Consider the following 13,351-nt stretch of genomic DNA (forward strand, 5'->3'; position numbering starts at 1 on the left):
CATTGGCAAAAGGGATTTTCTTCTGATTTTTCTGTTTTTTTATTTTTCCTTCTTAAAAGTAGTGATGTGATTCAAAATAATGTGGTCCAGACTATCGGTACTCTCTGGTGAATAGCCAGCTAGTTTTTGAAAACCTCTTTTCCCTTTTTCCACCATGATTTTCTATCCCTAACCACTTGCCTGCTGCATTGCTTCCAGTTCCATATTTTAAAAAATCAGATCATTGTATTCCATTTGTTACCTGCCTCAGATAAATGTAGATTGGGTATGGAAGATTTGAATTGCTTAAGGGTCAGAGCTATCACAAATTATGTATTTATGCACAGAATCATAAGGAAGATTTATTTTAATTTTGAGACATGTGGTGTACCTAGTTTCCTTGGGTTCAATAACTTTTTTTGGTGACCTTTTTAATTTCGATTCTGGCCAGCCTGCAGTATTGTTGTCATAGAAGGGAATGTCACCTGCAGAGGAAATGCCCAGTTAAGGAAGTTTGTCTATTTACCTATTGAGTTACTAGGTAAAGGAAGGATGAAATTGCTCCACACTGATCAGAATGTTCTGTGATTGAGCTTGGCCAAGATTCTAATTGAGATCTTGCAATCAGTTTAAGTAACCTTGGCTGGGTGTAGCCAGTGCTTCTGGTTAGCACCAGATAACCCTCTGTTAAATGGGAGGGATTAGAAGTACCTAGTTGCTATAAAATGAATTGACTGGAGAGCAATGGAAGAGAAAATGAGTCCAGTTGCAATTTGTAGCAACACCTTAAAACATTCAAAAAGTAAGAATTATAATTGGACTGAACAACAAAAATTTTAATTTTCCATTTGGCTGTTTTGAATAAAGGATTTTAAGAACTTGATTATTTTGAGTTGCAATTTTTTCTAGTTTGCAGACATCACTGATTAGTGCCCAACTAATTCTAACTTTGTGATTTGCATTAACCTGCGCTGTCCACAAGATCTGTGTCAGGTTAAAGCTCAGTCGTCATTTATCAATCCCATCTGAATCCCCACCAACAGTCATTTGCTTCCTTTGAAACTTTCTGGCATTGGGTACAATTGCTCAGAATTATGTAGTATATTCCTCCTGCAGTGGGATGTTGGGTAAAAGACACAGCATCCAAAAGTTTCAAATATATTGGAACATCTTAATATTGATACCATTGCTGTTTTATTCATTACTGTTTTATTTCGGAATTACAGCATCCACAGTATTTTGCATTCATTCTACAGTTTTATTCATGTCACAATGCTGACCCTCTGTCATTAATTGTGCAGTGAATAATTCTGCTGTGTGCGCGCAAACTCTTTAGCTTGATTTGCTGAAACCTGCTAGAATTGAGGATGCTGGCTTACAAGGTAACTATATCCTAAAATCCCTCCGGCAACAACAAACTGCCCCTTTGATCAACCTGCAGGTGTTTTCAGATGTGCCCCACTTGACAAGGCAAAATCCGGTTTAGGCAAATGATAGATGGAAAAAATGTGGTTACCTATGCGGTGCACTTGACCTGAAGAGAGATTATTCAGAGACTGTGGACTCTGGTATGGGGGAAGGTTTAGTTATCCAGTTAGTTGTTTACTCTGGGCTATTGAACAGTAACAAGCAAAACAATTTAGTTTGTTTTACAATTAAGACAGTAAGTTTGTATATAAGAGATCTTCGTCTGTGTGCCTGTGGAACTGCACAATTTTGGCAGAAAAGCTACATTCATCTTTTAAGCAAAGCTGGATTAATCCATTTCAAGCAAATAATATTTAAGCAGTAAAATGAAAGTTGGTGTTGTCTCCTGCTTTTAACTGTGGTATTGCATGATACTGATCCCAGCTATACTGTGTTGGAGTGAAACCAAGTCAGGGTCTGACTTCTTTCCATCTGTGGCAAGAAAAATGAACTATAGAGCCAGTGTCTGATGGTTCATAATATTTGGAACTGTACTAATGAAAGTGAAGTGTGAGGAATAGATCACCTATCAATTCCACTCCTTTGGTCCCAGAAGATGCAAATTACTGGGAGACTAAACTTTCTTTTAAACTTGCTGCCCAGGTCTTAACTGGGGTATTAACACCAAGTCAGAAAGCCACTGTTCAGCCCATGGGGTCAGTGTATGCCCTTCAAAAAAAAGTTTTCTAATTAGTTCTCCTGTTTTTTTTTCCCTTTCTCTAAACTCCTGAAGTTTTTTACTATTTAATGTAATGTGTATAATTTCCTTTTGAAAGTTTTTTTACTATATTTTGTGATGTATTTCAGGTCATAACTTCAAATTTTAAATGCTTAAATTCTGCCCTAAGACCTTAGGTCAGTTATCTGATTCTTGTACCAGACTTCGGGAAAGGTATCCAAGCCTCCGAAGAGGTTACTAGACAGATAAGGTGGTTGAGCGCCTTCAGTTATGTGGTGATATCAGAGAAGCTATGATTGTGTTCCTTAGGGTAGAGAAAGTTGAGATTTAATTGGGGTGTCCAAAACTATAACATGTAAATAAAGGGCAGCAGTTTCCTTTGGTGAGTGGGTCATTAATCGGGGTCCCTTAATTAGGAAATTGGAGGGGAAGGAATAGGAGGGAGGTGAGATGTTTTATTCAGGTCATGATTTGGAATGTGCAGTCAGAGAGGGTGGAAGTAGATTCTTAGTAACTTCAAACCAGTTTCCTCATGAAATGAATTGATGTTCTCGTAAAAGGAAAACCATGCAAGACTGCAGGCAAGAGTTGAGGAAATGAAACTAATAAAAAAGGACTTTCTAAAAGAGCTAGCAGAGATGCAGTGGGCTAAATGGCTCTCCTGTGATCCTACCACAATGGAAGTAACAGAATAACAGTGAATATACCATCCAAAATTAATCTCCCCTTCCATTGAAATAATATAGTAACTCATCATAACAGTACATTTTAGTAATTAATTGGACTGTCTTCTCTCTCTCTCTCTTTAGGGCAGTCAACATGAAATTCTAAAATGTATTTCTGTCTTTCTTTCACCAAATTCCCCAGGCTTCGGAGGATTGATGCACTGGCTTCTCTACTGTGGCTTGCAGTGATGGGCTTGCATTTGATGGAGAATTATCTGCAGACCGATGTTCCTGGTTGGCTTGACACTCTGAAATTCAGCACCACGTCCTTGTGTTGTTTGGTGGGATTCACTGCAACCATCGCTACTCGGAAGTCAACTGGCCAGCGACGATACAGGGCACGAAGGTCAGAGTCTGAACAATGAACAGTGGCAGAAATGAACTCTTGTGTGAATGAATCTGTCCTTATTTATCCAGTGGAGTGCTGTTTCCTATCTCGCTTTTCCATCATTTGATTGTCTCCTAAGGATGTTAAAGATGCAGCAGCATTTTTTTGTCGACCTATGGATGTGAGCTTGACATTATAATCTTATGAAAATCAAACCTACACAATGACATACTCTTTCCTCCATCTGTTAGGTTAGTGGGTATTTAAAACAAAATCCAATTCACCACTTATTCAGACTTAATAAATTAGCTGGAAATGCTTGGATTTTTTAGACCAAGTGATAAGGCTTCAATTTATTTTAAATGGGAATAGATCTTCGATGGTATTGGTCAATACATCACAGGGCAGTGTGAAGCTATAGTGCCTCTTAGTGGTAGGTAGCCTGCAGCTACAATGTCATTGCAAACATTCACTTAGGGAATTCCCATAATAGCTGGTTACATATGTATTACAGTCATGAAGGTCAATGTAAAATGTGTGTCTAAACATCATGACAAGAGGAAATTAATGCATAAAGTAATTAGTCACGAAATTAAATTATATCTTTTTAGGGTTAATTCTGAACATTGTTTGGATTATTTTTAAATGTCGCATCCAATACACAACTTAAATTTATTGTGCTCAATGATTAGTAAACTAGCACAACAGCCATTTAAATGCAGTCTGCCTTTGTTCTTTTTATAGCATATTGTATTATTGTGGGAAAAGAAACTTGGGTCTGTTGTGTTCTCTCCCATTCAGAAATGAGCGATTAATGATGGGCCTCCTTTTTAAAAGACTAAGAACACTATAGACCTCAGTGTTGTCTTGTATTCAATAAAGAGCAGCAATATTCTTGATTTATACTCGTAACCTCTATGATACTGTTATGCTTGACTCTTTAGTTTTGTGATTCTGACTGACATTCTACCCTTTGCTCACCCTACTTCTAATCAAGTATCTTTCTTGACTGACTGACATAATTCTGACAGGGAAGAGCAAGACATTGGGAATGTTTGGATAACTCGACCAAATAGCTGGCATATGCACAAAGCCTGTGCTTTGTAGTGTCCAATCTTCCATATAATTCAGAAGCTGAAATAAAACACTTTCTCCCCCAGCCCTTCAAAGAAAAACTGTTGCAAGATAGCAATGTGAAAAAAGATTGAATATAGAAAGAGAAAATGAACGTTTGATTTTCTTTAAAAGGTGCAAGCAGTCCATTCTAGGTCCAAAAAAAATTACTGTTTCTTTAAAAAAAAAGCTTTGCATTCCTGGCTTCAGACTAGTGAGTGGGTGATATGATGGCTTTGTTTTAACATGTTTTGGATCACAAAAAAATCTAGGTGATTTTATTTCGATTTGATTTGTCTTCATTCATTTGCAGTATAATCAAAGTTAATAATTGTCTTTTTTTTTAAAAGCACAGAATTGAGAATTTTCCAGTAAATTTAGCTGAAAACAGTTTAATGTTTATGAAGTAGTAGTATTAGTGTCACATTGAGACCGTCAGTTCACCCATTACTAGCTCCAAGTTCTTCTGTGTATATCTGCTGGCGTCCTTTCCTAAGAGACAGCAGTTTCCTTAACTGTTTTGAATGCTGAATAACATGCTAATAGTTCAAATCTAGCAGTACTGGGAATGCTTTTGAATCAATCAAAAGATATTTAATGCACAAACGATCCAATGGATTTAATTTGTTCACACCTAATTTTAAAATTGTATAAATGCCACATTCAAATCTTTAAAAATCAACAGGTGATTTGTCTTTAAGGTAGTGTGTAATTGAATTTTTTTTTAGTTTGAGAGGTGTGGGTATTGTTAAGAGGCCAACATTATTGCTTATCCTTCTTTACCCTCTTTCAGGCACTGCAGTCTAGACATAAAGCTATAGTATTAGTGTTGGGAGATGATTCCAGGTTTTTAAAGGAATAATGATATAATTCCAAGTGAAAATGCTTTGTGAGGGGAACGAGATTAAACTGATGAGTGAAATTCAGCATTAGATGCATTAAAAATAATGTGCATAATCTTTTTATTTATAAAATTATTTTTTATGAAGCATAAATTAATAACCATCCTTTATCATATTGACCTTAAATTTACATACTAAAGTTATTATTAACTAAAATATATGGGTTTCTTTGCAGCTTTTTCAATTTAAATTTGCATTTATTTCTTTATATTGAATTATTGTCCTGTTTATTTCAAAAGCCTCAGTATTCAAAAGGGTACATTTGTCTTTTTCACCTTACCTTCTGTTACTTTTTATGCATATTAGTCATTCTAGATTGTTGTGAAATTTGCTTAAATTCAAGCAGCCTTTCATTTTCTTTTGCTTCAAACCACCTTCTGTTGCCTTGTGTTTTGCCTTCTGTTTTTCTTACATTGAAAAGTATCTTTGTATTGGTTTAATTGGGTCCATTAATGTCTGTTGTCAAGTAGCTCTAGCTGTAATGTGCATGGTGAAAGTGAAGCTTTCAGGTTTATATGTAGTGGGTTCTTTTTAATAAATTGCATATCCAATCATTGAACATACTTGTTGGTTATGTGCTGTTGCTGTTCTTTCCAAAATAACTTTTCACAGCAAGCATTCACACCAATGCAGCAACTCCATTCATTCCGGGAAATGATCATGAACTTCATTTTCTAAGGTCTTTCAAAAATTTCAATTTTTTTTTTTGATTATAGCCATATTTCAGTTTAAGTTTGAGTCCTATGTCTTCCCAGAAGTTTGCATTCAAATTACTGATAGGGGCCTGGAAAGGGACCTAGTTCTATTTAGCCATAGTTAACTTAAAATGAATAGTCACTTAGATCCAAAATTGTCAAATCAATATTTACTGTACACTTGGCAACAATATAGTTGTAAGAATAAAAGTGAAATTTTAGAATTTTATTTATAAAATTAGATTAGCATACCTGTGTAAGAAAGTCGTTGAAGGGTTTCATTTCAATACAGATTTTCAATTGCATTTGATCTGCCTTCTGTTCATGGCACCCTGACATTTTACCCATAAATAAACATTTTAAGACCACATTGACTCTGTAGTTAACATAAATTTGTTTTAAATTCTGTCTTTAAATTTGTGTTTTGGCACTGAGTTATCAAAAGACCTTAATGTATAAATATTACTGCAGTATAAAGATGCAGCCTTATGTAATCAGATACTACTGCTCTATAATGCTCATTTAATGTAATCAGTAATTTATCTTGTTTTATGAATCTTAATTATCTGTAAACATTTATCCAGATCTTGCAGATTAATGCAGTTTTATATCCCCAGAATTGGGCATCCTGATAATGTTGCACTGCTCTCATATTCTCATTGTTTTATCAGCAACTGTTTTCATCTATTTACTAAGATTCCACTCCATTGGTGCTCACCTTCCACGACAAGTTATAAGAAAAATTAATCTTGTATGAGCTTGCGGTTGTGGGAATGAATACTGTCAATGGAAATTTTAACTCCAATCCATTTGAAGTTGCATCTCATCTCTACCACACTGTATATGCATTTACAGTGAACTGCAATAACCCATTGAATCAACAGATCATGGGTTTTTTTAAGCAAGATAAGTGGATATAATGGTTTAATGCTCGCTAACGTGGAACTAATCAGGACAGTGTTATTTGTCTACGTTGAATAAAGGGTTTGCTTTGACGAGCATTAAGGGATCTTGAAGACATTCTGTCTTTGCTTCTGTTTGAGTTTCGAAAACATTCAAGAGTGATTATTTCAAATATTTAAGTAATCAGACCAGATAGTCTGCTAATCGTTACATTTACAATTTGAGCTCAATCATTGTTCCAAGAGTCACTTTTTGAAAGTATGTGGTAATCAGGGTGTTTTAAATTTTCTTTTCAAACTAGATGGCTTTACTCAATAATAAACAGGCACATTGCCATTTTTGGGTATTAATGCATATAGTCAGACAAGGGTGCCTGAAATATTTTGACAAAGCAACTCCATTCAAGAGATCTCTCCATAACTGATGACAGCCCTACTGCGTTTATCCAGCATTTTCTGCATTTGCTCAAATTTCCAGCACCCTTTTTAATGCTATTTGTACCTGGTATTTGTCCACTCGGCGAATAATATTTAGTGTTACCTAATTTGAGTGTGTAATAGCATCCTACATAAAACCATTCTAATTACTGTAGTTTCTAAGGACTCTAATGATGATTCTCAGTGGTCAGTTACCTCCAGGGACTTTTATTAAAAAGAACAATAGATCGTTTTACCTCACTACTTTTAACAACTGGATATTTAGCTTGCCTTTTCTGTTTTGTTCTGCCATGTCTAGCTGAATCTATTTTTAAAAAGTTTAACCTCTCATGTAATGTGAATTTTTGACTTGAGTGTGTTGATGTATTTTAGAACATATTTAAACTGCTTTAATTGCAACTTTCAGGATTGTTCACTCGAATTAAGTAACTAGCAAGATGTGATAGTAATAAGTATATAGCATACTGTTGGTAAACCTGTTTTTGCTGAAGTTGTTTATCCCAGAATTAATCGCATGTTTTATGCGTTCACATTCAGGTATGTGAGTAAAATATATTGTTTCTGAAAACAGATTTGTAAAAATGTGCTTCTAGATTAATGTCTGTTTCATGTAATTAGAAAAATGCAACCTAGTTAACTGTTCTTTTTATAATTACTTTTTAACTTTTTTGCTAATTACTTTCCTCCTTTGTCATTGGGATAATTTTAAAAATGAATTTTGTTAGTTAATAAATCAAGCATGTTTTCCATTTTATTAATTAAATTCTTGAGACTGGTGCCTGTCCAACAAACTGGTAGGCGATGTCTGAAGCACCCAAACCCCATTTCAAAACTAAATAAGATTAACTTTAACTGCTAGGTATACTTGTCCAGCCTACTGTTGTTTGTCTCTGCACACACAGGCCTGCACTGACTTAATCTTGCTTTGACCTTCATGTGACACAGGTTGCGGTTGGCATTGTCAGTGTTCTCTTCAATGCCCATGTCAGTAGCTTCTGCTGAGAATTGCAGGCACATGCCCAGATCATGCTACTCCATGCATCACACCTTTTAATATATCACTGATGTTAACTCTGTTCGCTGATTTGTCTGGAAGTCATTAGCAAATTAGGTTGTTTCATTTTTTTAAGTAAACATTACTGTATAATCCTGATCAGAAGTTACTCACTGATCTGTTGACTTCAGGATTTTAATTGAAATTTGCCGCAACTCTTTAAATTGGATACTACTGAATGAAGGACTGAAGTTATTAGTTAGTCAGGGTTTTATTGAAAAAAGTTTAATAAATATTTTTGAAGTCTTTTTATTGCAACATTTATGACCAATTGACTCATTCAAAGAAGAGACATTTGCAAGTAGCTTAGTGCATGACTCAGCTTTTAAGGTGCAGTTGAAAGAGAAGAGATTTTTTGGAAGATTCACTGTTGTGTCTGCTGGTGTTGGTGCGCACAGATCTGACCTTTTCACATCTGGTAAGCACCACTTCACTTGTTTTTAGGCAGCAAGGTGCTAATAAGACTTGAGACACAGCGAACAATAATAACTTCACACAGCAAATGGGTTGACAATTCACTTTTTGAGCAGTCCACTAGGTCACCTGTTGTGAGGCTGATCAAGGCAGTTTGGTTACCATTTCAGTTTTCTGTTCTTGGCTAGGGAATAATTGGGATGCCTCATCTCACCTGAAATAATACAGGGGATTGAATGAAAATTGACGAGGCTCCTTCTGCTGACTGCTATTTCGTGACTTTGTGCAGGAAGGTGCGAGAGTAGGCACCCAATCAGGCCTGCATTGAACTTGGCTGTCGTTCCTACCCTGATAAGGTAGCATTTGGATATCAGTTGCCTGAGTTGACATAAGGAAAGCAGTTACAAGGGTGAGCTATTGGCACCCCCAAACAATCGTATGGTAATATCCCTTGGGACAAGAAGCTAGTTATGGCAAAACAGGAGGTCACCAGTCATGCTGCAGTGATATTCTTTTGGAAATTTGTGTTGCCCAACCCTACAATTTAAAGCAATGAAAAAGAAGAAACTGCAGGCTACATAAAGGCAGAGTGAATGTCTGAAGTTATACTGGTGACTGAAACATTTGTCTGCTATATGAGTTAAGCCATCTGAAATGGAAAAGAATGGAGAAGTGATGGAGATGTGACCCACATACAACGTCTACGGATTTCCGATGAATGTCTTAGTGATGTGGAGTTGGATATATAGTATTTAAGGAATACTGATGTAATGATCTAATTGGAGCAGAATGGAGTTCAGTAATCTTTTATTCCTATGATAATGGTTATAATATCACCCATAATATCAGGAAACATTACATAAAGGATTGATCAATCTTAAAAACACTTTCTCAACAATAGTGAAGGAATAATATTTGAGTACATCATTTTTCCACAATACAGATAATGCCTGTATTGAGGTCGTATCTTGCCAAAGCAATGTGTATAGCCACGGTCTGAATCTGAAGGTGGGGGAATGATGGTGCCATGCTTGCTTACATTTAGTGAGTCATCATGCAGTCTGTCTGGTGATATCTGGGCATCAGAGCACCAATCATGGCCACCTCCAGCGGAGCATTACAGAACTACAGATCATTTCAGATCACCTTAAGTTCACATTCAGACAAAGCTTTGTATTTTGCTACTGTGCTGTGCAACAGGATAGTCTACCATCTGATCAGTAGGAAGCTTTAATCAGACACCAGCACTGTTATGGCAGAGAATTTGCTAAAGTAGAGAGAATTATCTGATCACAAATCAGCATACTGGATTTTTTTGTTATATTTTTAGCGGTTTTTTTTCCAGGTTATCCAGCCAGTACATTATGAAAATATGTACAAATGAGATTAACTACAATGACCATCTGTCTCTGTACATATTTAATGTTTCACTTTTTTCAAGTTCTTTTTAAACTGCACGATCTATCATGATGTATACGCAGTAATGAATTATTTGTATGCACCATTGCCACAGCAACCATTTCAGCTCTTTGAAAGAGATCCGTTTTTGTTTTGTTACATTTTTTTTGAAAAGACAGGTAGCATTTCAATTCCTACCTAGAAAAGAAGGGAATTATATATTTTAAAATAAAACACCTCCAAGGGCTAGGGCTAAAGTTGATCTTGGGGAGGGGGGTAGGGGGAGTCGTGAGGGGATGTTGTTGCTGAGTCGTTATGTTGGTTTATTTAAGGGAATTAGATTCCATTAAATTTGCCTTGCATTGGGGTAGCCACATTACATATCTCTCCTTAGTTGTTTTCCCAGGGTGGCTTTGAATTTGAATTTGATTTTGTCAGCAAGCTTTCCAGGAGTAGATACAACCAGTACCAAGTCAAATTAAAGTTGTTAATCTGTTTTTCAAAGCAGATTTATACTGTAAAATATTAACAAGCTACTGACAAACTTCTGAACTGCTTTCTACTGTGGGAAGATTGTATTTCCAAAGAAATGTGGTTTGATAACTTTTTATGTGAGTAAGTAGTAGTCTATGCTAAGCTTTCAAATTGACAGTGTTTCTAATTTTAAGAAAATGATGGAAAAAGTGAGCTGTTTGGAGAGAGATTCCCAGCTAAATTTTGCTTAACCTGAGCAGCAAAAGTTTGAAATCAAATTGTATCTTGGATCCACAGCGATTGCAAAGTTTCTTAATGCTGTTGGCCACGGGCACCATCTCTTCTCCTTGGAGTACTGTGTGCAGGAAATAAAAAAAAATCTGAGGCTGAACCATTACCTGTTGTCTGTCTCTAATGAGAAGAAAGTGAGGTCTGCAGACGCTGGAGATCAAAGCTGAAACTTTATTGCTGGAACAGCACAGCAGGTCAGGCAGCATCTAGGGAACAGAGTGGGAGGAGGTGTAGTCCAGGTAGCTGTGGGAGTCTAATGAGAAAACAACCCTGTGGTCCTATGGAACTGTGGTGACTTTACTCTGTACGGTTTTGTTTCCATTTAGAAGGGTATAATCACATTAAAAGTAGTAAAACAAAGATTCATGCTGTTTACGCTTGCTATTCACTCTTATTTTACCCCTCTATTCTCCTTTATTACCATGAGTCTTCTCTTTGTCTTTCACTCTGGGCAACCTTACCATCTGTTCCACTCCATCCCCTTTGTCAAAAGTGCAAAAACCATCATTGGATTGTCGATGGTATAATAGTAACATTACTGTACTAGTGACCAGAGACCTTTGCTAATACAGTAACATCTTATGATACTGTAGTAGTATCCCTACCTTTTTGAACCAATAGTTTCAGGTTCAAGTCCTCCTTGCGCCAGAAGTGGTTAAAATAACTGTAAGCCCATCGTTTTCTAACCCCCACCCCATTGAGAGAGGAGTCGCACTGAACTTAACATGAACTTTGTTTCACTCTCCACAGATGCTGCCAGACCTGCTGACTTACTCCAGCATTTTGTTTTTATGTCACAAGGTTGCTTCTTGGGGTGATTGGGTTGCCACATGAACAGAGGCTGGGTAAAATCAGAAATATTGGTTGGAGTTTACACAAAATAAATACAAGATTCTTAAGGGTTTGGCAGGGTACACTCTAAAGTTGTTTCCTTCATTGGGGTGTAGAGAACATAGAGCACAGTTTTAAGATAAAGTAAGTCCTTCATTTAGGACTGAGATGAGAAATTTCTTCTTGAAGGGTTGTATATCTCTGGGTTTCTCTACCCTAGAGGGTTGTGAATGCTGCACTGTCAAACTTGTTTTCAGGCTGAGATGCCCAGGTTTTGACTCCAGGAATATGGGAAGCTGATGGGTAAGTGGAGTTGAAATCATTGTGCCATAGTTATGTCAAAGGATTGCATGACATTTTCCTCCCCTTGTTTCTCGTGTTCTTATGTCTTCCCCTTTCTTTTGAACTTTGGTTTCTTGACTGCCTTGCCGCATAAACTGAGCTATGTTTAAATGCAAGACATTTGTTAGGTGGCAGTCAAAACTACACTGATGCATGGCACCATAGAGAGCTGTGACATGTGTATTCACAAAAGCCTCTCACTGTGGAGGTTGGAAACAAATTTAACATCTCATACATTCCAGAACAGGTTTGATACAAAATGAGTATGTACTGGTGTAAATGCTTAATCACTTAGAGATCAGGATAGATGGACATCAGCAAATCAACAGAGATCCTAGTGGTGTAGAGAAGGTGCAAGAGGGAACTTGAGAGCAAATAGGATAGCAAAAAGGGGAGTGGCAAAAAAGCGAGCAGGCAAGAGTAAGGAGAATCCCAAGATATTCCATAAGGATATTGAAGGGAAGAGAATAACCAAGAAATAGTTGAGACAAAGATGGAATTCTGTGTCAAAATGGAGGACACTGGTAGTGTGAAATGGATACTTCACAACTCTCTCCAGTCTGGAGGACAAAGCTTGTAGGTACAGAATTCAGGAAAGGTGGACTGAAGAGGTTATTTATCAAGTTGAGGTAGGGCGTGAGCAGGTTTTGGTGGCCGTAAAAGTGGACAAATCTCCAGGTCTCGATAGGCTGCTGTAGGAGACGAGGGAGGAAATTGCAATGTCCTGACCCAAATATTTAATTCCTCTTTGGCCACGAGAGGTGCCTCAGGACAGCTAACGTGGTTCCACTTTTCAAGAAGGGTGGTAGAGATAAACCAGAGAAATTATAAACCAATGAATCTCTCATCCGCGGTAGGGAAATTATTGGTGAAATTCTGGAGAGAACTAATTTAGAGAGGCAAAGTTTTTTGTTAGGGATAGTAGCATGGTTTTGTTTAACTGAGGTGATGCCTAACAAATCTGGTTGAGTTTTCCAAAAAGATGACCAAGTGTGTAGATCAGGATTCCTGATGAAGAGCTTATGCTCGAAGCATCGATTCACCTGCTCCTCGGATACGACCTGACCGGCTGGGCTTTTCCAGCACCACACTCTTCGACCCTGATCTCCAGCATCTGCAGTCCTCACTTTCTGCTTGTAGATCAGGGGAGTCAATTTATCAAGATCCACTGAGTGGCTGATAAAAAAAGGTAAAAACACATGGGATCGAGGGTAAGTTGGATCCAACATTGGCTTAGTGGCTGGAGGACAGATCAGTGGCAGAGGGAATTTAGTCCTGATAAATGTGGGGTGATGCACTTTGGAAAAAGGAACAAGACA

At 37.1% G+C, this 13,351-nt stretch overlaps 1 protein-coding gene across 5 annotated transcripts in view; it reads left to right on the forward strand.

Moving 5' to 3' along the window:
- Positions 1-13,351, forward strand: part of tmem201 (transmembrane protein 201) — a 167,675-nt gene that overhangs the window by 47,345 nt on the left and 106,979 nt on the right. For 4 of the 5 annotated variants that reach the window (XM_043676178.1, XM_043676180.1, XM_043676179.1 and 1 more), the window contains one exon: positions 2,993-3,196. In XM_043676178.1, coding sequence (XP_043532113.1) covers positions 2,993-3,196 — 204 coding nt within the window. Of the gene's footprint in view, positions 1-2,992; positions 5,757-13,351 lie in introns of those variants that run through there. The other variant, XM_043676182.1, reaches the window with a different exon arrangement.

This window comes from Chiloscyllium plagiosum, chromosome 34 (assembly GCF_004010195.1).
Source record: "Chiloscyllium plagiosum isolate BGI_BamShark_2017 chromosome 34, ASM401019v2, whole genome shotgun sequence".
Lineage (NCBI taxonomy): Eukaryota > Metazoa > Chordata > Chondrichthyes > Orectolobiformes > Hemiscylliidae > Chiloscyllium > Chiloscyllium plagiosum.